General features: G+C 38.5%; 1 protein-coding gene across 1 annotated transcript in view; it reads right to left on the bottom strand.

The window, feature by feature from the left end:
* LTN1 (listerin E3 ubiquitin protein ligase 1) overlaps window positions 1-14,259 on the bottom strand; it is a 76,436-nt gene extending 62,177 nt beyond the window's left edge. The window contains exons 1-6 of the mRNA XM_064579673.1: window positions 14,114-14,259; window positions 8,355-8,558; window positions 7,754-7,852; window positions 6,612-6,842; window positions 4,698-4,750; window positions 3,818-3,998 (exon numbers count right to left, since the gene is read on the bottom strand). Of these exons, the coding sequence (XP_064435743.1) occupies window positions 3,818-3,998; window positions 4,698-4,750; window positions 6,612-6,842; window positions 7,754-7,852; window positions 8,355-8,558; window positions 14,114-14,155 (810 nt within the window). The 5' untranslated portion in view covers window positions 14,156-14,259. The remainder of the gene's footprint in view (window positions 1-3,817; window positions 3,999-4,697; window positions 4,751-6,611; window positions 6,843-7,753; window positions 7,853-8,354; window positions 8,559-14,113) is intronic.
* Between the last annotated feature and the right edge of the window lie 12,484 nt (window positions 14,260-26,743).

Below are 26,743 nucleotides of genomic sequence, written 5' to 3'. Positions count from 1 at the left end.
ACCAAGGACAACATAAAACACAGAGGATAAAGAAGATTTAATATATATTTAATCAGAATCCCAAAGGAAGAGGAGAGAATGAAGTAATGGAAATATCTGAAGAAGTTAATAGCTACACATTCTGTAGAGCCAATGAAATACACCAATCTACAAACTCAAGAAATCCAACAAATCCCAAGCAGGACACATAAAAAGGAATCTACACCAAGACACAAAATGGTGCAACTACAAAAAAAACAAAACCAAAACCAAAACCAAAACAAAGAGTAAACCTTAAAAGTGGCCAGAGGAAAAAGACAAACTACCTTCAAAGGAAGGACAGTAAGACTGACATCTAACTTCAATAGCAACAATAAAATCAACAAGAAAACAACTGCCAATATTTAATCCTGTACCCAGTTAAAATTTAGGTCAATGAGAATGAAGGGGTGTCTAGCTGGTTCAGTCAACAGAGCATGAGACTCTTGGTCTCAGGATTGTAGCTTTGAGCCCCACAACGGATGTAGAGATTACTTGAAAAAATAAAACCTTAAAAAAAAAAGAAAGTGAAATAAAAATATCTTCTGACAGAGGAAAGAAAAAGACTTCATCATTGGCAGACCAACACAAAAAGAAATCCAAAGGACATGTTCTACATACAAAGCAGATGATCCCAGATGGAAGGATGAAAAAAGGAATAAAGAGCAAACAAAGCAATAAATACGCAGGTAAAAAGATTCAAAGAGTATCATAATAATATTTTCTGGGATAAAAAAATACATATACACCTATATTAAACCTCACAAAGTACTTTATTTCTGCATATTTTATATAAAATATTACCAAATCGATTTTAGCAGTGTACTTAAAAAGATAAATACACAGCATGACTAAGTTTATCTCTTAAATGCTAGGCTGGAAAATTATATGATCATTTAAACATATCAGAAAAAGCAATCAAGAAAATTTTATCATTAATTTATGACAAATACTCAGCAAATTAAGAATAAAAAGGAGGGCGCCTGGGTGGCTCAGTTGGTTAAGCAACTGCCTTCTGCTCAGGTCATGATCCTGGAGTCCCTGGATCAAGTCCCGCATCAGGCTCCCTGCTCAGCAGGGAGTCTGCTTCTCCCTCTGACCCTCCCCCCTCTCATGTGCTCTCTCTCATTCTCTCTCTCTCAAATAAATAAATAAAATCTTTAAAAAAAAAAAAAGGAAAAGGAAACTTTAAACCTTAAAAAATCTAGAGAAAGCATCATACTCAAAATATTCTTTTTAAATAAGCAATTTTTTTTTAAGATTTTATTTATTTATTTGGCAGAGAGAGAGACAGCGAGAAAGGGAACACAAGCAGAGGGAGTGGGAGAGGGAGAAGCAGGCTTTCCACAGAGCAGGGAGCCCCATGTGGGGCTTGATCCCAGGACCCTGGGATTATGACCTGTGCCGAAGGCAGACGCTTAACGACTGAGCCACCCAGGCACCCCAATACTCAAAATATTAAGAGTCTACAACTATTTCATTAAAGTCAGGAACAAGAAAAGGATGCCAGCTATCACCACTTCTACGCAACTGCAGGACCTAATTAATACTAAGAGACAAGGAAAAAAAAAGAATTGGAAAGTAACCCAAGTAAGTAGCTATAATCATAACAAAATAACAGGCTATAAAAATATTCAAAAAGAGGGGCGCCTGGGTGGCTCAGTTGGTTAAGCGGCTGCCTTCGGCTCAGGTCATGACCCTGGAGTCCCTGGATCGAGTCCCGCATCGGGCTCTCTGCTCGGCAGGGAGCCTGCTTCTGCCTCTGACCCTCCCCCCTCTCATGTGCTCTCTCTCTCTCATTCTCTCTGTCTCAAATAAATAAATAAAATCTTTAAAAAAAAAATATTCAAAAAGATCTAAACACTGACTATTAGAACTAACAAGAGTTTGAGAGAGTTGCTGAATATAAATTAACATACAAAAGTATAGGATACCTATCTCAGTACAAACAAAATAAAAAATGTAATAAAAAATGTAACAAAAAACAAAACCCATTTCACAACAGCACCAAAAATTATAAACATGATCAGGATGAAACACATTATAAAATACTATTTTAGGATGAAAGGGGCCTAACATAGCCTAACATAACCTAAAATTTTTTAAAAAGAACAAAGCTGGAGGGTTTCCAAATTTATTACAAAACAATAATAATCAAGAGAGTGTGGTATTGGTGTAAGGATAAACATATAAATAAATGGAATAATGAGTCTAAAATTAAAATCCAAGATATATGGTCAACTGAATTTTGACAAAGGTGCCAGAGTAAGGATAAGACAGTCTTTCAACTTTCAGGATACTTCTATGAAAAAAACTAATTTGGGGCACCTGTGTGGCTCAGCTGGCGACTCTGCCTTCGGCTCAGGTCATGATCCCGGGGTCATGGGACTGAGCCCTATATCAGGCTCCCTACTCAGCAGGGAATTTGTTTCTCCCTCTCTTCCCCCACCCATGCTCTCTCTTTCCCTCAAATAAATAAAAAGAAATCCTTGCAGGGGCACCTCGGTGGCTCAGTGGTTGAGCGTCTGTCTTCGGGCTCGGATCATGATCCCAGGGTCCTGGGATCGAGTCCCACATTGGGCTCCCTGCTCCACGGGAAGCCTGCTTCTCCCTCTCCCACTCCCCCTGCTTGTGTTTCCTCTCTTGCTGTGTCTCTCTCTGTCAGATAAACAAAATCTTAAAAAAAAAAAAAAAAGAAATCCTTGCAGATTTGAAGGGATATAAATGAAGATGTTCACTGCTGCCTGTTGTGAAGGCAGGGAGTTGGAGGCAATCAGGGCGTCTACCACTGAGAGAATGTGGGGGGGGGGTAAAATGGAAGGAATGCAATTCTGAGTACTACAGAGCAGTTAGAAGGCACGGACCAAATATACATATAAGAACATGATAGATTTAAAGTATTTTAGTACTTTTGATTTATTTCTTTTCAGAGAGAGAGAATCTTAAGCAGGCTCCATGCTTAGAGTGGAGCCCAATGAAGGCTCAATCTCACAACCTTGAGATCATGACCTGAGCCAAAATCAAGAGTTAAGACGCTTAACCAACTGAGCCACCTAGTACTTAAAAAGTACTAAGTAAAAAATAAATGGAACGAAATATAACATAGTATCATTTATTTGAATTAAAAATACATGCAAAAGGGCTATGATGTGCCTAACAGAGAAAATGCATATTAGATAAGCTTCATTCAGGCATGACTTCTAGTGCTATTGTCCAGGAGTTCAATGTTAATGAATCAGCAATATATATTAAGATGTCTTTAAACAAACATACATAAAACAAGGTTATATATTGACCGAGAAAAATGTTGTGACCAAAGACTCGCAGACACCTAATCTTATATTTCCCCTAGGAGCAATGCTTCAGTATTCACTAATTCAATGTTTGCGGGTTCTTCATATAACCTAATTACCATGAATAACAAGCATCAACTTTACATACAAAAGGACATACACTAAGCACATTTAGAATGGTTAGCTGGTAGAAGTGGAGGATGAAAAGGGAAGCAGAGACAAGAGAGAAAAAATGCATTAAGTTAGAAGAGCCTCACACAAAGCAACAATTTTAAAGCACAATGAACAGAGGAGTGTAATAATATAACTCTGAACCTGAGGTCTAAATAACTAAATAAAAAAGTGAAAATACAATAACATTGCAGTAAAAGAGGAATTCAGTCCAACCACAAAGATGTGTTCACTGAGTTTTAAACATAAATAATAAGCATAAAGCAAAAATATAAACAATATCAGAGTGGAAAAAAAGGAATCACAGAAATGTTTACAATAAAAGATTAAGATACCTGAGGTATACTGTGTTTTCCATATTTCCAAAACTTATTCTGTGATAAAAGAGACTTAAATTTCTCCTCCAGAGAATCAAGCTCATTATCAGGTAAGAGGCAAAGCAATTTTTTTAAGGCCAATAAGGAACAAGTTACAACCCGATAGAATTTAGCTTCTCTTTCTTCCTCTGCAACCGTTCTTGATGTGAAAAGAAAATAAATATACATAAGGATTGAAAATAAGCCAAACTGCATATTTGGCACTTCTTTTTTAAATGTTTTATCATTAAATATCTACTGAAGTTGCTTTATTTCTACATTCTACCTCCCTGTGCCAACCCTCCTCCCTTAAAATATGAACATACACAGAATTTTAATCACATATTTTTCAACTAATACAAGGTGAAAGTAGATGAAAAGCTGTGACTTGAAAAAAGTGTGCAAATATATTGCTCTCAGTAGCAAGATGATTCTAGGAATTGGTATCAGTGCATCTAAGATTACTTTCCATTATGAACTTCTCATAGTTTTATTTGTACATAAAAGTAAATGGGACATTTTACTACTCTTTCAACAGAACTATTCATAGTTCTTCACTATTTCAACCAGACCTTAAAATGATTCCTGCTAGGACTATCAAAAGGTAAATGTGGGAAAAACATAAAAATATTTCTTTGTAAAAGAACAAAACACGTAACTCCCAGATAATTCAAATTAAACAGGACAACTTGCAAGTAAAAACACTTAAAACAGCACCTGGCATATAGTATTATATTAAGTATTTTCATCTCTACTTTTACAATCCCTTTTTTAAAAATGTGACCTTGAAATGATTGTCTTATTACCTATGAGTGAAACAAATTCTTAACATGAGTTACACAGATAGAACATAACTTACTGTGGGTCACTGAGTGTATCAGGTGTTTCTTTTATAAGATGATCCTGCAGCACCTATGGGGGGGGGGGAATTCCATAAACCTTGAGATTTTATTGAACTGTCAATGGTGAACAGTTAGAACATAAACCTTATCTGACCTAAAAGTTTTTACCCCTTCCCCCAAAAAGTAGCAAATGAAGCAGCAAAACTAAAAGATTTGAATTTTACCTATTTTTCTTTCCCTATCAATCCCCAAGGTTGACTGCTTTTGGGATAAAAAGGAGAGGATACTTCTTCTGAACATCTCCAATACCTGTCAAGAGGAATTTCCCCTTAAATACTCCTGGTCTCTTGCTCCTCCATTCCTCTTGTACACAGCAGTGAAGTAGAATTCCCGATGAGTAAGTTTGGAAGAGAAATTAGGTTGTTTTCCTCTCCCCTCTTTTTGAGCGCCTCCCAGCTCATAGAGGAGACCACATGTTGTGCTCTGCTTCATCATGGAGAAATGTCTAAGGTTCCGTTCAAAGTGGGTAAATCTGCCTACTTCCAGGATGCAGACTAGGGAACCCACTGTTCTAGGACCCCTTTTATCGGCAATAACAATAGGTAACATTTACTTAGCTTTTCCACATGCTAGGTATTGCTTTGAATACATTTCATCCATTGACTAAATTAATCCTCACAACTACTCAATGAAGTACAATTTCCACTTTAATAGATGAATAGAGGCACAGAAACTTGCCCAAGGTCACATGCAAAACTAATGGCACAGTGGGACTAGAACCCACTGTGTGTATGACCTGGAGCCTATGTTCTTACAGACAGTATAATGTAATAACTATAAATCTGACATTTTGGTCTTCATTTGCCTAACTCCTCTCTACAAAATTGGTTTTGAACTTGGGAAAGTTCAAACTCAGTACCTCTAAGAACTGTGACATAACCAAGTAAAGGGGGAATAATGGAGGAAATAATCCACATATTCAATGATCAGTTACCCATCCATAACAAAGCCAAGAACAAAAAACCAACCAAATGAAAACCTGAATAGTCAAATTAGTTATCTCAAAATCCATTTTCTAAAACTCCTAGTGTTCCAACTCATCACACTTCACTCTCACAACACTTAATACTTGATATGTTAAATAAACCAATGATTCTTGGGTTAGACAACTCCCTTTGAGAATATGATTAAAGCTACAAACCCCATCCCTAGAAAAACAAACTTGGTAAACCTGAAAAATAAAGAATGGAAGAACCAATAACTTAAATGGGGAACTAGAATGCACGTGTGTGTGTAGGAGAGGTATTAGGTGGAAAGATCAGATAGGTAAGCCTATTTATATAGACTTCTGAAGGGCAATTTATCACCATCTATAAAAATTTTAAATGTTCTTATCCTCTGACCCGACATATGGTTACTATAAATTTTACTATCACTCCACAGGTTATGAAGAGATCTATTCAAGAATGTTCACTGAAGCAGTATTTGTTATAATAAAAAACTGAGGGAAAACCCCAAATGTTTATTAATATAAAAGGAGTTAAATAAACTGTTGTACATCCATATCAGAAAGTCAACAAAAAGAATGAAGTAGATCTGTATACATGTACTGATATGGAAATATGGGGAAAATAAACTTAGATTTATTTTTTAGATGTATTCTTTCTTCACATTTTGTAGCCTAAAGCATAAACCCAAATCTTTTAGGTACTACGACTAATATTTATAAATTAAAGATGAAAAACTTAAATAACTTAGAAAGATTCAATCCAAAATGTTACTTATGTTAAAAATCAAAAATGGTCAATTTTGTTAAACGCCACTTACTTACTCAATCTTCACAAGGCCAGGTAAAAGAGCTACCATTATAATATGCCTTATATCCCTTAAATACTTGAGGAAGAAAACGGAGAACAGTTCCAAGAACTTACACTTGCAATTTCATCCTTGCAAAACGCTATGGCTTCGGGTTGCTTGCTTGGGGGGAAAGCTGCTTCAAAGGCATCTTTTGCTGCACATGCAGCTGGTGTGTAAGTATCACACTGAGCCATTAGCCAACAGCCCATTAAACTTTTTAAATAAGGAGCCAAGTGCTTCTTCACTTTAAGGATAAGTTTCTCAAAAGCCTGCTGTGTGGCTTCTCGAACCCGGCGATCATGATCCTAGTAAAAATATAACATGGTTTAAAATAGCTCCAGCCCATAAAAATACAAATACAGACATTTCTGGATATGCTATGATGACCCATTAATAAGAACTCACCTACGGGCAGAGCTAAACTAAAATTATTAAGTTTAAAAATTGTGAGAAATTTGATTCATTTTTCCTTTGCCCCTTCTTGCAATGAGATAAAAACTATTCAAGATAGACTCAAATTCACACTCACTCTTTTGCAGCAAACATGCAAAGAAATTAAACTGTCAAATTTTACTATGACTAGAAAGTATCTAGGTAATTCTCTAGTAATTACCTAATTTCTGAAAACAGACTCCCAATACACTTTATACAACTAACATGATCCAATCTGCATAATACTGACATAACATTTTATAATCCTCACCAAAAATGAGTCATATAAATGTAACAGTCCCCATGACTTCAATCAAAAACTGTGTAACAGGGACGCCTGGGTGGCTCAGTCGGTTAAGCGTCTGCCTTCGGCTCAGGTCATGATCCCAGGGTCCTGGGATCGAGTCCCGCATCGGGCTCCCTGCTCCGTGGGGAGCCTGCTTCTCCCTCTGCCTCTGTCTCTCTCTCTGTCTCTCATGAATAAATAAATAAAAAATCTTTAAAAAACAAAAAACAAAAAACTGTGTAACAGGGCGCCTGGGTGGCTCAGTTGGTTAAGCGACTGCCTTCGGCTCAGGTCATGATCCTGGAGTCCCTGGATCGAGTCCCGCATCGGGCTCCCTGCTCGGCAGGGAGCCTGCTTCTGCCTCTGACCCTCCCCCCTCTCATGTGCTCTCTCTCTCTCATTCTCTCTGTCTCAAATAAATAAATAAAATCTTAAAAAAAAAAAAAAAACAACTGTGTAACAACAACAAAAAACTAGTATAAGTTTTTTAACACTTACAAGTGAAATTTTGCAGAAAATTCTTGGCCAGTATGGAAGGACTCCTTTTACAATTTCTGTGTCTCTCTCTGTACACATTGTTCCAAATTCCTGCATAGCCTAAAAATAAATTAGCAACATTACTAAGGATCAACAGCCACAATATTATCTATTGATTATATTTATTCTGTTCTAGAAGCTTAGTCTATTTTATATAATGGGAGAATACACTGCTTCTATTTATGCCATATGGGACTAATTTGAAGAGTTCCTTCACAACATACTATAATAGAAACTTCTCTTTTTTTTTTTAATAAAATGTATACAAACAAAAACTCCATTTAATACTATAGGGTCAAAATTACATTCTCTAATGGGAAAAACCATACACCCAGAATTCCAAAGTGGTTCAAATAAGTGCAGAACAACAAACTAATTTATAGCCCAGAAAATAAAAGGTAAAAACTAAGCTTAAGTCTATGTGTCAGAAAAAAGTACAATTGTAAAAGAACTTATTAGTGATAAACGATTGCTCATTTTTCTTTACATAAAATATACCAATGACATTTTATTCTAACAAAAGGATTTTCTTGATCATTTTTATGAAAAACATAAAACTTGCTTTTAATTTTGTCGTGACATCTTTCTTAGAAAGTTTCCGCAGCACCATTCGGAAATCAGAATCTACAAGACTGTCAATCTCTTCAGCTCCTTGAATAGCAGGAACATAGCCTAGGTCACTCTGAGATGTTCCAAAACCAATAAATCCAGGCACCGTTCCCTGTTCTTTGGCAAGCAGTTCTGCAGCTCGGCCACTGTTAGAAGGCTGATAAGAAAGTTGAGAGAAAAAAAGTCAGAGTCCAGGAAGTGTTCAAAATTTAACTTTGAGTTCTTGTCCTTGACAATTCTTAGAGAGGAACAAGGTTTTATTTGATAACTGTTTTTTTTTTTAAAGATTTTATTTATTTCAGAGAGTGAGAGCACAAGCAGGAGGAGAGGCAGAGGGAGAGGGAGAAGCAGACTCCCCGCTGAGCAGGGAGCCTGACACAGGACTCAATCCCAGGACCCCGGGATCATGACCCCAGCCAAAGGCAGATGCTTAACTCACTGAGCCACCCAGGCACCCACCCTTATTTGAGAACTTTTTATTTCCTAGCCTAAGATTTCATCTACTGCAATGTTCCCATCACCAAGAACCTATCAATAGTGATCCTAGTGCTATTTCCTGGTCTGCTAAACATCAGAACAATGTTGGTTAAATTGGATACAATCCATTAGTGGCTCATGATTATCAACTTAATGGGTCATGACAGCATTTCAAAAAAATAGAATAAAACTTTAAAACTCAGAACGCATTACATATGGTTAAGAATAAGTACTATTTTATAAAAATTTTAATTTCCAAATTAGTATAAAGAGTATATATACACACATATGTGTACTATGTAATGATATAAAATTAATTCACACATGAATTACAACTTTTCATTCATCCACTCAACCACCACCATGGGACAAGTCTAATGATAGCTCTTTCTAAGATTAGGAGTTCCTTGAGGGCAGACACACTCATTTCTACATACCCAAAGTTACCCTAACTTCTTTGAGCTATAATGGATACAAATTACATTACTATGGACATAAAATCAATACAATGGTCAGGATATAAGATACACTCCTTTGAACCATAGTCGTAGTTTGTTAGATGGATACTCAATATAGTAGCTTCTTAGTGCAAAAAGTTAAGGGGGTTGGTTGTGACAAAAAAAAAATATTTAAACTGTTGAAAGAATAACATATTCATTGTCATCTAATAGAAAAATACCTCTGGGATGCCTGGGTAGCTCAGTCCGTTAGGCCTCCAACTGCTGGTTTTGGCTCAGCTCATGATCTCAGGGTTGTGTGACTGAGCCCTGTGCTGGACTCCATGCTCAGCGCTGAGTCTGCTTGAGATTCTCTCTCTCTCTCCCTCTATCCCTCCCCCTGCTCACGTGCACTCTCTTTATTTAAGATTTTAAGTAAAATCTTAAAAAAAAAAAAAAAGAAAATGCCTCAGTTCAATGTCCAGGATGACATTAGAATCCATTTAAATTCACCTGTTCCTTAAAAAATAAATAAATAAATAAATAAATAAATAAATAAATTCATCTGTTTCTGATTTCTTTCTAAGAATGGTTGAAAGGGCTACCCAAATGTGTGATTTGATTTGCTCATACCTAGCAAAATCGTGTTTGGGAAACTCATTTGTCAGGAAATAATCTGGACTATTTTCTAAACTGAAATGAGTGACCAGAAATGAAAATGATAACCTGAATTACTTTTTTTTTTTTCCAAAACAGTAGCATTTAAGACTGATTTCAGAAAAGGTTCTCTATTTTAGAACTTTCTTAAAATGAACTAACATTATTCAATTCACCTTTCTCAATACTGGTACATGGATAAACAGCTACAATGGAAATTCGTGAATTATAATACAATTCTGAAAACTAAATATGATAATATTAGGACATCAGAATTTTATCTATAACATCACTTACAAACAGTTTTATTATAAAACAGAATAATGAAATCATATAAAAATTAATGCTAAAAGCTAAAGGAGTCAAGGGGTGCCTGGGTGGCTCAGTCGGTCAAGCATCCCGCTCTTGATCTCAGCTCAGGTCTTGATCTCAGGGTCGTGAGTTCAAGCCCCACATTGTGCTCCATGCTGAGCATGGAGTGTAATTTAAAAAAACAAAAGGGGGCTCCTGGGTGGCTCAGTCAGTAAAGCAACTGCCTTCGGCTCAGGTCATGATCCCAGGGGCCTGGATGGAGCCCGGCATCGGGCTCCTTGCTCATCAGGGAGCCTGCTTCTCCCTCTACCTGCTACTCCACCTGCTTGTGGTCTCTCTCTCTCTCTCTCTCTCTCTGTCAAATAAATAAATAAATAAATCTTAAAAAAAAAAAAAAAGCCAAAGAATTCAAGGCTGAATTCTGAACTGACCGGAAATATCCAAGCTGATAGTGATAACTACATACGGAATAAAAGGTATCAGATTTCCAACTTCCAGTTTTAAAGTAACAAATTACTTCAAAAATATACTAATTGTATCTTTTATTCAATGTCTACTTTGAGTTTAAAATATAGTTACTGTTTCTTGTTACTTCCTCTACTGCATGTTAAATGCTTATACCCACAGTTCAAAAATAAGAACCTTGATTCTATTTCTGAAAGTTAATTTTCTTACATTACACCTACTTCATTCTTTTGTACCTGTCTTCTAGAAGTAGTAGAGGTGGCAATCCTGAGTACACAGTTTAAAGGCCAAACTCAGGAAGACTTACAAGGTCTTTCCCCATCTGGCCTTAGCTTTTCCCAGGCTTATCTCCTTACGCTCTTTTCTTCCCTTGTCACAGTTCCTCCTCTCCTCTCCCAATTTTGCTACCACCACTTATGTTCCAGTCCCAAAGTGAAGTCACAGTTCTCTCAATATGCTATGCCTTTCACAATCGGATCTTTGTGTAATCTTTTCTCTCCACCTGAAAACCTTTTCTTCCTTTTCATTGCCTGACAAACTCCTACTCATCCTTCAAAACACACTCTTGTTTTCAATGCTTGCCTCCCTCAGGTCAATTATCATTCTTTTTCTGTTCTCCCATTTTCTTTCTATTCATACCCATATCATAATTCTTTAATATATTATAATCATTTGCTTACTTATATGTTTATCATTAAATTAATAGTTCAAGAACAAGAAACATCTGTCTATGATCTTTGAGTACATGACATTCAGTACTCAAAGTCTGTTGGATGAAAGAATGCCATTCTTTTTTTTTTAAAAATAGGTTGTTGTTGTTTTTTTTAAGATTTTACTTATTTATTTGACAGAGACAGAGATAGCGAGAGTAGGAACACAAGCAGGGGGAGTGGGAGAGGGAGAAGCAGGCTTCCCGCTGAGTAGGGAGCCCAATGTGGGACTCGATCCCGGGACCCTGGGATCATGACCGGAGCCGAAGGCAGACGCTTAACGACTGAGCCACCCAGGCGCCCCTAGAATGCCATTCTTAAGTTCAAATCTCAACTATGCAACTTCCCCTTTCTCTAAGCCTCAGTACCATCATCTTTAAAATGAGAAAATAGTAAGTTATTAAGCCATTACTTGGGTTGTCAAAATTAAATGTAAATTTTTAAACCATTAAAATTGATTCCAGCAAGAATCATCAAAGGATGCTAAAACCATTAGGTGAAAGTTTGTGAGAAAACAGATTATTCCCAGTCTCAAAATACCACTCCCCATATTATTTGTTAATAGCCAACAGAAAAAGATACCTTTACAATGGACATCACCTTAACCAAGTGATTAAATAACACCAATAGTGGGACAAACATGTGCACCCTGATGCACTGATGATGGTACATCATCTATGAAGCATTCCTATCAAAAACTGTTTAACCTGAATCTCACCATAAGGAACAATGAGACAATTCTAAATTAAGCAAAAGAACTGCCCTAGACTTTTCTAAATTGTCCCTGTCATAAAAGAACTGCCCTCAAAAGAAAAAGAAAAGAAAAAACCCCCAAAGGAAAACTACCTAGAGCTAAATGGTTAAATGAATGGAATCACTCCTTGATTGTATCTTAGATGTTTTTAAAAATGCTGTATCTAAAAACAAGTTATAGAGAACATTATTGACACCTATATAGAAATCTGAATACAATGTTATCTATTATTAGACAGTAGTAGTATACTGAAGTTAAATTTTCTGCATGTTGTAATTGTTCATGGTTATGAAGAAGAATGGCATTTGTTTCGAATATACATGTTGAAGTACTCAGGAGTTAAGTGTCATGATATACGCAACTAATTCTCATATGGTTCAGCAAAATACATATATTTAGAGAAAGAAAACAAATGTGACCAAATATTAACAATTGATGAATCTAGGTAAAAAACATATGGCTTGTCAGTCTAATATTTTTGCAACTTATCCTCATGTTTGGAATATTTAAAAAAAAAAAAAACTGTCCAAATAAAAAATTAAAATTAAATGAGAATGCAAGTAAAGTGCTTAACACAGTACCAACACAAGGCAAGTTACCATTATTACAGTTGCTACTATCTGCCAAAAACAGATCAAGTGGCAGATCTAAGAAAATGTACTGGTATCACTAGAATTTGATCAGAAGCAGGAAAAATGCACTCTCATAATATTGGACTGTGCCATAACAAGCCTAATACCATAAAAATGTATCATTATAACATCCCTAATGGTAAGTTTAATCCACTTTTGGGTCTTCTTTAAACAAGTATTTAGGGGCACCTGGGTGGCTTAGTCGTTAAGCATCTGCCTCCCGCTCAGGTCATAATCCCAGGGTCCCGGATGGAGCCCCCAGTGGTGGGCTCCCTGCCCAGTGGTGAGCCTGCTTCTCCCTCTCCCTCTGCTGCTCCCCCTGCTTGTGCCCCCACCCTCTCTCGCAAATAAATAAATAAATAAATAAATAAATAAAATCTTTTAAAAAATATTTAGTGAGCTTCTACTATATACTAGTCCTTGTTCTAGGCTCCTAGGACAACAGCCTTCATAAAAACACCTGCCTTCATAATACACCCCAATGAAGCAAGACAGTAAATGAAGCAAGACAGTAAATTACATAGTATGTGAGAAGTCCTAAGTGCACAGGAGTAAAATAAAGCAGGAAAGGAGCACAGGGAGTGGGAGGCTACAATTTAAAATAGGGCGATCATGACAGACCTCACTGGGGTGTCCCAAGCAAATTTGTAGCCGCCTAAAAGAAGAGCCTTAGGGAGCCTTCCAGGCAAGGTCAAGGCTTGGTGAGGAGATCACTGTGGCTGGATGGAGCGAGCGAGGAGGAAGCTGAAGACGGTGCCAGAGAAAGGAAGGGGCCAGAGGCTGACCACATACCATGTATACCATCGTAAGGCATTTGGCCTTTACCCCGAGGAATCTGGGGAGCCCCAGCAGGTTTTTGAGCAAAAGAGCGACATGATCCGAGATGCCCTGCACACCAGGCTCACTTTAAATGCTTTCTACCCAATTCCCTTGTTCCTCGTGCCACACACCCCCACCCCCGCTAGCCCGGCCAGGTAACCTTCCAGGTGAAACGGATACTGAACCATTCCTTAATGGAAATTGTAGGATGTGTGCTCGGGTGGAGACAGCTCTGGCATGGAACATCTTTTCCCTCACAAATCCCCAATCTGCTCAGAGACAACCCACCCGGTTCGGGGGGACGCACACACAACAGAGAGGTCACACTCGACACGCAAACACACGCCTCCCTACAGCCGCGCTCCACACGCCCTCCGGACGCGCGCGTGGTAGAACCAGCCGCTGCGAGATGAGGACTCCCCGGCCGGCCGAGGCACCTCCACACTCACCCTCAGGTTCCCCTTGGTCCGCTGCTTGTTCTTCCCGCCCATGGTCGCGGTCTCAGCCGCACTCTCAGCCCGCAGCCCCCTAGTTGACACGGCCGGGCCACAACTTCCGGCTCCTCGCGCCGGAAAAGGGCCGACTAGAGCGACTTTCCCGGCCCTCCCCTTCCGCCACCCACCGGCCCTCCCCTTCCGCCACCCACCGGCCCTCCTGCCCCCCACTTCCGCTCCCGCCTCCCGCCGCGTCCTTCACCATCCGCCGCCGGAAACGTCACAACTAGAGCCACGCCTGTCTGAGTGACGTCATCCATGCCCAATAAGAGGCCAAGCATGAGACCCGAGGCTTCAAACCCTGTCTTTTTCCCGCTTTCTGGGAACGGGATTTGTTCCCCTCTTAGCGGGTAGGCAATTGGGATGATCCGTAATAAGGGCATTTTCACATAAAGGTAGCAGAAGAATGACATGGTAGTGGCTGTGAAAACAGGGAAATGGGGGCGCCTGGGTGGCTCAGTCGGTTAAGCGACTGCCTTCGGCTCAGGTCGTGATCCTGGAGTCCCGGGATCGAGTCCCGCATCGGGCTCCCTGCTCGGCAAGGAGTCTGCTTCTCCCTCTGACCCTCCTCCCTCTCATGCTCTCTTTCATTCTCTCTCTCAAATAAATAAAAATCTTAAAAAAAAACAAAACAAAACAGGGAAATGGTTGACCTACAATGCAATCATTCGCATCACCTGGGCGTTTATTAGAAATGCAGAGGGCCCCCTGGGTGGCGCAGTTGGTTAAGCCACCAACTCTTGATTTCAGCTCAGGTCCTGATCTGGGCGTCATGGAATTGAGCCCCGCCTCTGGCTCTGTGCTCAGCGGGAGCGGACTTCATATTCTCTCACTCTCTCCCTCAACCCCTCCTGCTTGTGCTCTCTCTCTCAAATAGATAAATAAATCTTAAAAAAAAAAAAAAAATGCAGACTGTCGGGGCCACCTTAGGACTATTGAATCAAAGCCTGCATTTTAAAAAAAGTAGGCTCCATGCCCAGCGTGGAGCCCAAGGGGGAGGGATCAAGACCTGAGCTGAGATCAAGAGTCAGAAGCTTAACCGACTGAGCCACCCAGGCACCCCAGATTCTGCATTTTTAACAAGATTCCTAGGTGTTGTTAAAATTTGAGAAGTAGTGCTCTAGGCAATATTCTCTAAATCCCCCCTTTTTTGTATCAAAATTGTTAAGTGTGGTTTTTAGAAAAGTCTAGTAAAATTTGAAATGTACAGATCTTGTACTAAGTGATTTTGATTCTCAATGACACTAGAGAAATATAAGCACACATTGCTACTTACTGTCTCTCATGTCCACATACTCACCCCTTTATACTCAACTCCATGATACTGAGACTCTGCAAACTCTTTCTCCTTTATTCAACTGGCTTCCTGTTAGGTTCCATCCACAGTGGGGACTAGAAGGAGGGTGAGACAAGAAGGAGAAGTGACTTGCTCCATTCCCTTAGCATCATCCCAGCAGTGGTGCTTTGCCCTGGCAGCATCAATTCGTTTAAGTGGCAGTCGGTTTCACTCTGCATCTTTTTTTCAATCATTAGTCACCCTTATTGTGCACCTCAGGGGTACCAGTAACTGAGCAGCCAGGCAGGAACATCCCCCTCAGAGGGCTGATTCCTAGCTCCATGAGACACTTCGTCTGAGCTCTAGACTTCTCTGAATATAGCTTATACTATAGACTGGAATTCAGAATCAAGTAAATATTTCACATGACTTTAGCAATAAAAATAAATTCTCTCCCTAAAACTCTCCCTAAAAAAGAAAAGCAAAACTTGTACATCAGTAAAGTTGATGGCTTTGTAACACAAAGAGGAATTATTTCAGTGAACTCTAGGGCACATTCAGACTGTATATCTGTGTGGAATATATCTTACAAACGAACTGCAAAAAATTCTTAAGCTATTTTCAATAATATAATACCATAATAATATCAGTACTATTATTCTGAAATCAAATCAAATATGTAATTATTATAAAGGTCACAGAATTTTGGGGGGGTGATGAAAATATTCTGTATCTTGATTGAGGTAATGGTTACAACTATAAGCATTTGTCAAAACTCATAGAAGTCTGAAACTCATGAAAAAAGATGAGTTTTTACCTAAATTCATATTTGATTTAAAAAGCAAATATGTAATTATGTTAATGCCATTAGGAACTAAGAAAAGAGATATAAAATCAAAAAGGTTTAAGATAGGGGTGCCTGGCATGACACTCTTGATCTTAGAGTTGTGAGCTCAAGCCCCATGTTAGGTGTAGAGCTTACTTTAAAAAATAAAGGTTTAAAATAAAATAAATTTGAAATAAAAAAAATAGTATGAACTCCTATGTGCATGTGTATACATGGTTTTTTTTGTGTTTTTTTTTTAAGATTTTATTTATTTATTTGAGACAGAGAGAATGAGAGAGAGAGAGCACATGAGAGGGGTGAGGGTCAGAGGGAGAAGCAGGCTCCCTGCTGAGCAGGGAGCCCGATGCGGGACTCGATCCCGGGACTCCAGGATCATAACCTGAGCCGAAAGCAGTCGCTTAACCAACTGAGCCACCCAGGCGCCCTGTATACATGTTTTTTAATAGTATTTTCCATCTTTGTCTCCTGAAAAGGTCTAGAAACAATGGCAAACCTTGTAGCAAGGGGTGCTTTTAAAGAACAGTGACAATCAACAAAATCTAGAATTTGGGAAAGTCTACAAGACAAGCAATCAGTTTTATAAATATGCTGAAGGATGAGCAGGAGGAGAGGGAAGAGAAGGAAGAGAAAGGGGACCGATTGAAAGAGACTAAAGAGACATATCAACCAAATGCAAGTCTGGCTCTTGTTTTTATCATAATTCAAACAAACTGTTAAAAAAAATTCTGAGATATATTGGATATTTGGTGACATTAAAGAATGGTTGTTAATAATTTTGGGGGTGTGACAAAGGTATTTTGGCTATGTTAAAAAAAGAGTCTGTCTTTTAAAGATACACATTGAAGCTTGTACACAAAAAGATAACAATGTCTGAGATTTGGTTCAAAAAATCCAGTGGAGTAAGGGGTAGGGGCAGAAATGTGAATGTACCTATAAAATACTCTCTACACTACTCTGATACCATACTTTCAGACTGTTCCTCCTAATTTTCTTTTCTTTGGTTTTCTTTGGTGACTCATTTGCTTCTATGGAGTTTTCAAATATTGAATATTGGAGTCCATTATTCGGCAGGATTCGGTTCAGGCCATTTGCTCTCTTCATCCATAGTTTCTGCCTATGCAATTTCATCCATATTCACAGCTTTTTGCCTAAATTTATATGCAGTCCAGACCTTTTTACAATAAAGACCTATGTAGACAATTTCTATTAGAAAGCTTAATGTGAGGGGCGCCTGGGTGGCTCAGATGGTTAGGCGTCTGCCTTCGGCTCAGGTCATGATTCCAGGGTCCTGGGATCAGGCCCCACATCGGGCTTTCTGCTCAGCAGGGAGCCTGCTTCTCCCTCTCCCTCTGTCTCCCCCCTGCTCATGCTCTCTCTCTCCGTATCTCTGTGTCTCAAATGAATAAATAAAAAATCTTAAAAAAAAAAAAAGAAAGCTTAATTTGAATGTATTTTGGGCACTCAAATTCAAATTCATCAAAATGGAATTATTTTACCCCCAAACTTGGTTGTCCTATATTGTGTATCTTGGTAAAATGCACCACAATAAATTCACCTCCACAAGCCACACTTGTGAGAATAAACCTTCCTATCACTGTCTCCCTTGTACCTCTATTCAATAAATTCTCAAATCCTAACAACTTAACCTCCTAAATATCTTCCAAATGTATCCACATTTCTTTTTTATTTTTTTATTTTTATTTTTATTTTTTTTTAAAGATTTTATTTATTTATTTGAGACAGAGAGAATGAGAGACAGAGAGCATGAGAGGGAGGAGGGTCAGAGGGAGAAGCAGACTCCCTGCCGAGCAGGGAGCCCAATGCGGGACTCGATTCCGGGACTCCAGGATCATGACCTGAGCTGAAGGCAGTCGCTTAACCAACTGAGCCACCCAGGCACCCCACATTTCTTTTTTAAAAAAAAGATTTATTTATTCATTTCTGAGAGAGAGAGAGAGTAAGGGAAGGACGGAGGGAGAGAATCCTCAAGCAGACTCCCCACTGAGCACAGAACCCGATGCCCAGAGATCATGAGATCCATGAGATCACGACCCATGAGATCATGACCTGAGTAGAAACCAAGAGTGGGACACCCAATCAACTGAGCCACCCAGGCACCACCAAATGTATCCAAATTTCAATCTCCATCTCCATCTCCACTGGCTAAGCCAAGAATCATTCCTTGGCAATAGCCTCCTCATTGATTTGCAAATACACATTCCACCTTCAATCTAGGATACATGCTGCAGCCAGAGGAGTATTTAATTTAAAAATGGCCTATAAAGTCATATATTACATGGCCCTAGTCCACCCCTCCAAGCTGTCATGCCATTCTGTTCATTACTTGCCAAACATGAGCTACTTTTTAAAAAAAGATTTATTTTTATTTATTTATTTATTTATTTATTTATTTATTTATTTATTTATTTATTTATTTATTTATTTATTTGAAAGAGAGACAGAGAGCACAAGCAGGGGCAACAGCAGAGGGAGAGGGAGAAGTAGGTTCCCCACTGAGCAGGGAGCCTGATGCAGGGCTCAATGGGGGGCTCGATCCCAGGACCCCGGGATCATGACCTGAGCTGAATGCAGATGCTTAACCACTGACTGAGCCACCCAGGCACCCCAAATGTGTCACAGGCTCTCCAGCTTCAGGATCTTCACTAAGGCTATTCTTTTGGGGTGAAAATTTCTTTGCCACTCCCTCTCTCCAAACACCCTGCTCTTCCCAAGTTCAGCTGGGTCAGATTCTGCTGTATGCATTCTCATGGATTGTTCTACTTACAAAAATTGAAAATAAATAGCAGTCTCAATGGTTGTCAAATGTCTTTCTCTCCAGCCAGAATCAAAATTTGATGAGGACTGGGTCCAGTTTTATCCATTCCAGAGTGGGTAAACAGTTATTGAATAAATAATAAGTATTAGCAATAAATTTAGGGGAAAAAACAGCATTCAATTACCAGCATTCTTGATCGTTGTTCTGTAGTTCCAAGTACTACAAAAATGTATCAAAAACAAATAAGTAATGTAAATATTGGAAAGTAGGCCACTGGAGTATTATTGGCGTATTGTGATTGTCTACTTGAAAAACACAAGAGTGTTAATAAAAGAAATATTTAAAAGAATAAAATACTTTACAAAGATAGTCAGATATTAAATAAATATCCAATATAATAAAGGTATTGATTTGACTAACAATAACAGAAAATATAATGAAAAAAGATGATATTCTAAGTAGCAATAAAATATATATCAACAAGAATAAAATAATAAAATTTATATCCTATATGGAAAAAAATACAAAAAATGTACTGAGGAGCATAAAAGATATATGGAAAGATATCTTTTGTTTCTGGACAGAAAAGTGAAATAATGGGAAAATGACAAGGGACTATATGTTAGCTCTTCAGAAGGCAGGTTCTGGGTTCATGCTGACTTTCTAGTCCAGGTCCTCAACTTACTAACTGCAAATTTGTACATTTCACTTAACTGCTCTGATCCTCAGTTTTATTGTGTGTAAAGTATATTTATCAAAAGGATTGCTGTAAAGAGATTGTCCTTGGAAAGGATTTTGCACAAAACCTGATAAGCATTTAATACATATTAGTTATTAGTATTATGTCCATTCTAATCAAAATACATGTAATTTAATGCAACCAAAAGTCTTAATGAACTTCAAAAATATGGTTTGAAAGTATGTCTGAGAGAGTAAAGGAAGAATCAAAGGATGTTTTTAGTAAATAATGCTGAGAGGAATTTGTTTAATCAGGCAGTAATATCAATTTTGAAGTTATAATAAATGAGTTCTAAAATAAAAGACCTAATTGAAGATAATTATTAAATCCAAAATACTTAAAAAATTTAAGAATAGTATATAAGAGCAGTACCAAGAGGAAAAAGGCTACAAAAATTTAATCAGAAGGGCGCCTGGGTGGCTCAGTTGGTTAAGCGACTGCCTTCGGCTCAGGTCATGATCCTGGAGTCCCGGGATCGAGTCCCGCATCGGGCTCCCTGCTCGGCGGGGAGTCTGCTTCTCCCTCTGACCCTCCCCCCTCTCATGTGCTTTCTCTCATTCTCTCTCTCTCAAATAAATAAATAAAATCTTAAAAAAAAAAAAAAAAAGAAGAAAAAGACAAAATTTAAAAAAAAAAAAAAAAAAAAAAAAAAAATTTAATCAGAGTCATAAATAGATGATGAAAAAAATCACAAAAGTTAAAAGGTGTCAATCTCAAAAACTATGCATATAAATCTAATGTATTCCCAATCAAATTCCTGGTAAGATTTTTTTTAAAGATTTTATTTATTTGAGAAAGAATGAGAGTGGGGAGGGGCAGAGGGAGAGGGAGAAGCAGGCTGACCCCAGACGCAGGGCTTGATCCCGGGACTCCAGGACCATGCCCTGAGCCAAAGGCAGAGGCTTAACTGACTGAGTCACCCAGGTGCCCCAAGATTTTGTTTTTAAGTATCACAAAACTATCTCAAAAGCTCATTTGAAAGGATACACATGAAGAATAGCTACAAATATTTTGAAAAGCAAACAGAAAAAAATGATTCATCTAACAAACTTTAAAACGTGAGATACTGCCATAACAATCCAAACAGTGTTGTTTAGGAATAAATAGTGAAATAGAAAGGCACATCCAGAAGCCCACCTTCAGGCTCTGATAAGAGTAGCATCTCAAACGTCTGAAGAACATGGATTGTCCAACAAATATCATTGGAACAACTGGTTACTTTTTGAGAAAATAATTTAAATGCCTATTTCATGCAGCACTCTAAAATGAATTGCTAAGGACTGAACATTAAAAATGAAGCCATAAGATGTTGCATAGAGATAGACACATATGTCATAAAAGTACAAAGAAATTTATGGGAATGATAAATACTTTCAGGGTAGGGGTTAATCTGCCAGGAATTGTTGTAATAAACAAAAGTACTCAAGCGGAGTTCAACTATACTGGTAAAGTTTTATTTCTTTAACAGGGTTGCAAGATTATGACTGTTTATTGTTTTATTCTTTTTTACCTTTTTGTACAAGGTAAATATTCATAGATAAATAGGATGAATGTTGCATATCATTTTCACAAGATTTTTTTAAAGTAATCTCTACACCCAACATGCGGCTTGAACTCACAACCCCAAGATCAAGCCGGATGTTCTACTGACTGAGCCAGCCAGGCACTCCTTTCACAAGATTTTTAAAACAAACGAAATTACAAGGTTATATAAATAGATATATTTTATAATTATCCTGGAGTTCAGAAAGTGTTGGGGAAGGTCATGGAAAAGAACTGCTGGTTGACCCATGAGCTGGACCCAGGTAGTGGGGGGGGCTCCTCACTACCCCTCTGCCCCCCCTCCCTTGAAATGTGTGTTCCATTTGCCTTTCTTGCTCCCGGAGACTGATTCAGGCTTGAGGTAATGATATGGTGTTAAGAACACCTGCACAGTATATGTGACTGAACCTAGTTAAAACCTCTTTATATAAACTTTTAAGATTTGGTGGGCTGGTGTGGGGATTCATTCATCTTGCTGCCACCCAAGAAAGCCTCCTATGTAAGTTCCCTTTGTTTATTAAAACTGTCACCTCCCAGGGGTCAACATCTCAAGCTATAAGGTAATTAGTATGTCACAATACCTGGTATGGAAGTAAGATGGGGCTAATAGGAGAAAGCTGCATGTCTTCTAAGACTGTTTATAATACTAAAAGGCCTAACGGTGGATGAATATTTGAAAAAAAAATTATTAAAATCTAGAAAGATGATAAAACCCTGGGTATATTTCTATTAAGCCTAAGTAAATGCATTAAAAAGTTAAGAATATGATATTTTGGTATTGTATATCCCAATTATTTGTTTATCTGGGTCAGATTTATTAAACATTCTGATCATACAATTAATGAATTTTATGTTTTTTTTTTTTTTAGAAAGTGGGTTTTTTTTTTTTTTAAAGATTTTATTTATTTATTTGAGAGAGAGAATGAGATAGAGAGAGCATGAGAGGGGGAGGGTCAGAGGGAGAAGCAGACTCCCTGCCGAGCAGGGAGCCCGATGCGGGACTCGATCCCGAGACTCCAGGATCATGACCTGAGCCGAAGGCAGTCGCTTAACCAACTGAGCCACCCAGGCGCCCACAATTAATGAATTTTAGATAGCAGACTTTCTTGATTATTGGTCTTTGATCTTACATTTTGTAATGCTGAATAGTGGATTTATTCTGCTTGCATTATCTTCATGGCCAACACACACAATAAAATTCATACTAAGTAAATTTTTTTTTTACCTTTTATATTTATTTATTTATTTATGTATTTATTCTTATGTTAATCCCCATACATTACATCATTAGTTTTAGATGAAGTGTTCCATGATTCATTGTTTGTGCATAACACCCAGTGCTCCATGCTGAATGTGCCCTCCTCAATACCCACCACCAGGCTAACCCATCCTCCCACCCCCCTCCCCTCTAGAACCCTGTTTGTTTTTCAGAGTCCATAGTCTCTCATGGTTCGTCTACCCCTCCCATTTCCCCCGCTTCATTTTTCCCCTCCTGCTACCTTCTTCTTCTTTTTTTTTTCTTAACATATATTGCATTATTTGTTTCAGAGGTACAGATACTAAGTAAATTTTTAAAAAATGTTTTATTTATTTATTTGACAGAGAGAGAGAGAGCACAATCAGGGGGAGCGGCAGCCAGAGGGAGAGGGAGAAGCAGGTTCCCCGCTGAGCAAGGAGCCTGATTCGGGGCTCGACCCCAGGACCCTGAGATCATGACTCAAGCTGAAGGCAGATGCCTAACCGACTGAGCCACCCAGGTGCCCCGGCATCTTCTTTCTGGACTCACTTTAAAAAATAAAGCTTATTTTTTCTGTTATTCTGCTTAAAATATATTATCATTCTTTAATAGAAAGTTGTTGAAAATGTATTCCAAATTACCATAACATGGCTTAAAAAGGCAACAAAGAAATATGACTACCTCCCCGAAGTGACAAAAATTCAAGTTTTTGAGATCAAAAGGCAAATATTCAAAAAGATTAGAGTATTCTTAAGTTGCACAATAAACACATTTCCACCAAAGATGACTCCCTTTGGTTTTGCCACTTAATGGACAAATTTTGTTCAGGTATACACCTACACATGATTCTAGAAGAGAGAAATTCATTTTTAGTTTCAGGACAAAGCATCCAGTCAGTCCAAAACACAGAAGTTGGGAAGTCAACTTGGTCCATGGATGGGTAAGTGACCTAGGTTGGCAAATTGGACTGAACAGAAGGACCTTTATAAGATTTTAGGAGGAAAGGATTTCTTCTTTTCTTACTACAGAATAACAAAGACTCCTGGCATATTTCAACTCTAAGAGGAAACAGCTTAAGGCTAAGGCTAAAAACCCCTTGTTTCAAAAGCATCTTTATTTTCCCCTATGAGTCTCCTGTAAAATAAAACAAAGCAAAACAAACAAAAACCACATGCCACCTAGTACTCTGGAGTGGCGGCATGCCTCTTCCTTCCCTCCCTGCCCTCCCAGTGGAGGGGGGAGGTGTGGCCTCTCAGATTACACCTGGGAAGCTCCCAAGGTTTTGAACCAACAGAAAGCCTTCCCAGTTGATACTCCAAAAAAAGAAAACCATAAAGAAAACTATTGATCGATTTAAATACATTAAATTAAAAATTTTTTTCCCTATGTCAGAAAAAACAAATAGACAAATGGGAAAATCTGCAACATTACCTAGGGGCCAATGTGCTTATTGTTAAAAAAATGCTTACAAATAAATATTTTAAGGCTGCCCATTTAAGTAAAAATAAGTAAAGCATAAATAGGCATTTACCACAAAGGAAATATAATTGACCCACTCTAAAAGTCAAATGAAGATAACATAAAATGTAGGTTTTTCATCTAAAAAAAAGACAAAATAATAATAATGGTGATTAAAATCTAGAGAAAAGGAATTTTCAGAATTGCAATTTTTATTTCTTAACCTTTCATAAGTGCAATTTGACAAGAGAAATCCAGGGCTTGAGAGTGAATTTCCACTTTTGGAAATCTAACATGAAGACACATAATGGATGCTCACAGTAGCTTTGATGATTGGAAAACAAAACCGAAAACAGAACAAAACAAAAACCGAAAAAGGTTACGATCTCATTGATTAGGGAGCAAAAGGCAAGTTGAAGGCAAAGCGTAAGACTGCAGCACAAAAATTGCAACCCCCTCCCCCCACCCTGGGGTATATGTGTGACATTCCTCAGGCACTCCTGGCTGCCTAAGAACAAAGGAAAGGAAAAAACAAGTGGTTAACTGATAGAGATCACAATCATGTAGGACATGAGTCTCCATTAGTTTGCAACTGTCTTAATGATTTACAAGAAAAAAAGCAATCTCCAGGAACCTATAGACTCAATTTCCTGGAGCCCTAACATCACCCTCCCCTCCATAGGATAGAAAATCTTATATAATCCATCACTCCTCACAACCCCAGGACAGCAGCTCTTTCTGCCCAACAGGTCCTGTCCCTGTGCTTTAATAAAGCCACCATTTTGCACCAAAGGTGTCTCAAGAATTCTTTCTTGACCATGGGCTCTGAACCCCACCACTTCAAACCACATCATTTTGGTGTCCAATGTGGGGCTGAATCTTCTCATCTAAACTCTGAACTGCAGTGCAAACTTGGTTTCAGCCATCATTTCAACCTGTCTTTTCATCTGTCAAGTGGATGAGCTTTAAGACCAAGAGACCTCTTTCTCTGCCCTCTGGACTCTTATCTGCCTCCAGCCTTCCTGGTAGCGCCTCACCTCTTCTGCCTTCCCCTCCCCCCCTCCTGTTTCTGCACCACCTTCGGTGCAGCCTGCATAACTGTCTCCTATATCATCCTCAGTGCCTCTGGCACCATTGGCTCCTCCTCCTATCCTTGCTGTCAAGGAGCAAAGAGCACCCTGTTGGACCTAACTCTGCCCACTTCAGATTTCCACACTGGTGCCCCAGGCAAAAATTAACGATGGGAAACAAATTGATTGACTCTTAAGGGGACCCACGTGGAACATAATTCATTATTTAAACTAATTTAAGTTGGTTGGTTTAATTAAGATAGACATGTCTTTAGAGTTCTCAGCATTAAATATGAAACTTTTTATTCTACCAAGGTTTACTAAAGGTCAAATAAGCTTGTGTTATCTCTGTTGCAATTTGTCAGCAAAAAGATGACTTAAAATGATGGTTAATTTTGTCCATCTCAAGGTTTTCATGGGTAATTGTTAAGATAGTCTTTGGTAGCCTAAATCTTTAAAGTTTTGCTTGGGATGATGTTTGGGATTGAATTCATCAGATATCTAGGTTTTTTCCAAATAGAAAGGAGTACTAAAGCATTGATTAGTGAATGTAGGTTTGTTGGCTTCTTATTGCGGAGAAACTAAGGATAGTTGAGTTTGTTGGTAAGCATGCTTTGTGCTTAATTGATTCATAAATTTGCCATTGAAAGAATTCTGGTGTAACAGTTCACAATTGGTTACTACTTAGTTTTCACTAAGAGACTAAGTTTTCTAAGAGTTAAAATTCTGCTAAATGTAATTAAAACTGATGAAAATAAGGGAAGCAACTCTACATGTAGGAAAGTAGGAGATATATAAGAAAGATATAAGGGGGTGTCTGGGTGGCTCGGTCAGTCAAGTGTCTGCTTTCAGCTTAGGTCATGATCTCAGGGTCTTGGGATTGAACCCCATGTCAGGCTCCCTGCTCAGCAGGAAGTCTGCTTCTCCCTACTCCTCTACCTCTCTCCCCACTCATACGCTCTCTTTCTCTCTCTCTCTAGTAAATAAATAAATAAATAAATAAATAAAATCAATCTTAATAAAAGATATAATGAATGGAAATACATTTTTGTTGAAGGCAAAAGAAAGAAATTTTGTCTTGAAATGATACCGGTTGTTTGGTGAAAAATGGCTTGAGACAAAATCTGAATGCAAAAGAAAGTTGTAGGTTTGTGAAAGGAAATCTTTGTAAAGGAATTTTATATGCCATCAGGGTGGACTAAAGCCGAAGTGAATGGATTTTATGTATGTATGTATTATGTATTTATTTATTTAAAAGATTTTATTTATTTGACACAGAGAAAGAGATAGTGAGAGGGAGCACAAGCAGTGGGAATGGCAGGAAGGCAGAGGGAAAGGGAGAAGCAGGCTCTCTACTGAGCAAGGAGCCAGATGCAGGGCTCGATCCCAGGACCCCTGAGATCATGACCTGAGCCGAAGGCAGACGCTTAACGACTGAGCCACCCAGGCGCCCCGTGCTTTCTTTCTCTTAAAAACACTAAATTTTCGGGCGCCTGGGTGGCTCAGATGGTTGAGCGTCTGCCTTCGGCTCAGGTCGTGATCCCGGGGTCCCGGGATTGAGTCCCGCATCGGGCTCCCTGTTCCTTGGGAGCCTGCTTCTCCCTCTGCTTCTCTCTCTCTCTCTCTCTCTCTGTCTCTCA

This window comes from Mirounga angustirostris, unplaced genomic scaffold (genome assembly GCF_029215605.1).
Source record: "Mirounga angustirostris isolate CCGP_5_RB_7025 unplaced genomic scaffold, mMirAng1.0.hap1 SCAF_1, whole genome shotgun sequence".
Classification (NCBI taxonomy): Eukaryota; Metazoa; Chordata; class Mammalia; order Carnivora; family Phocidae; genus Mirounga; species Mirounga angustirostris.
This window is presented reverse-complemented; position numbering and strand designations above follow the sequence as displayed.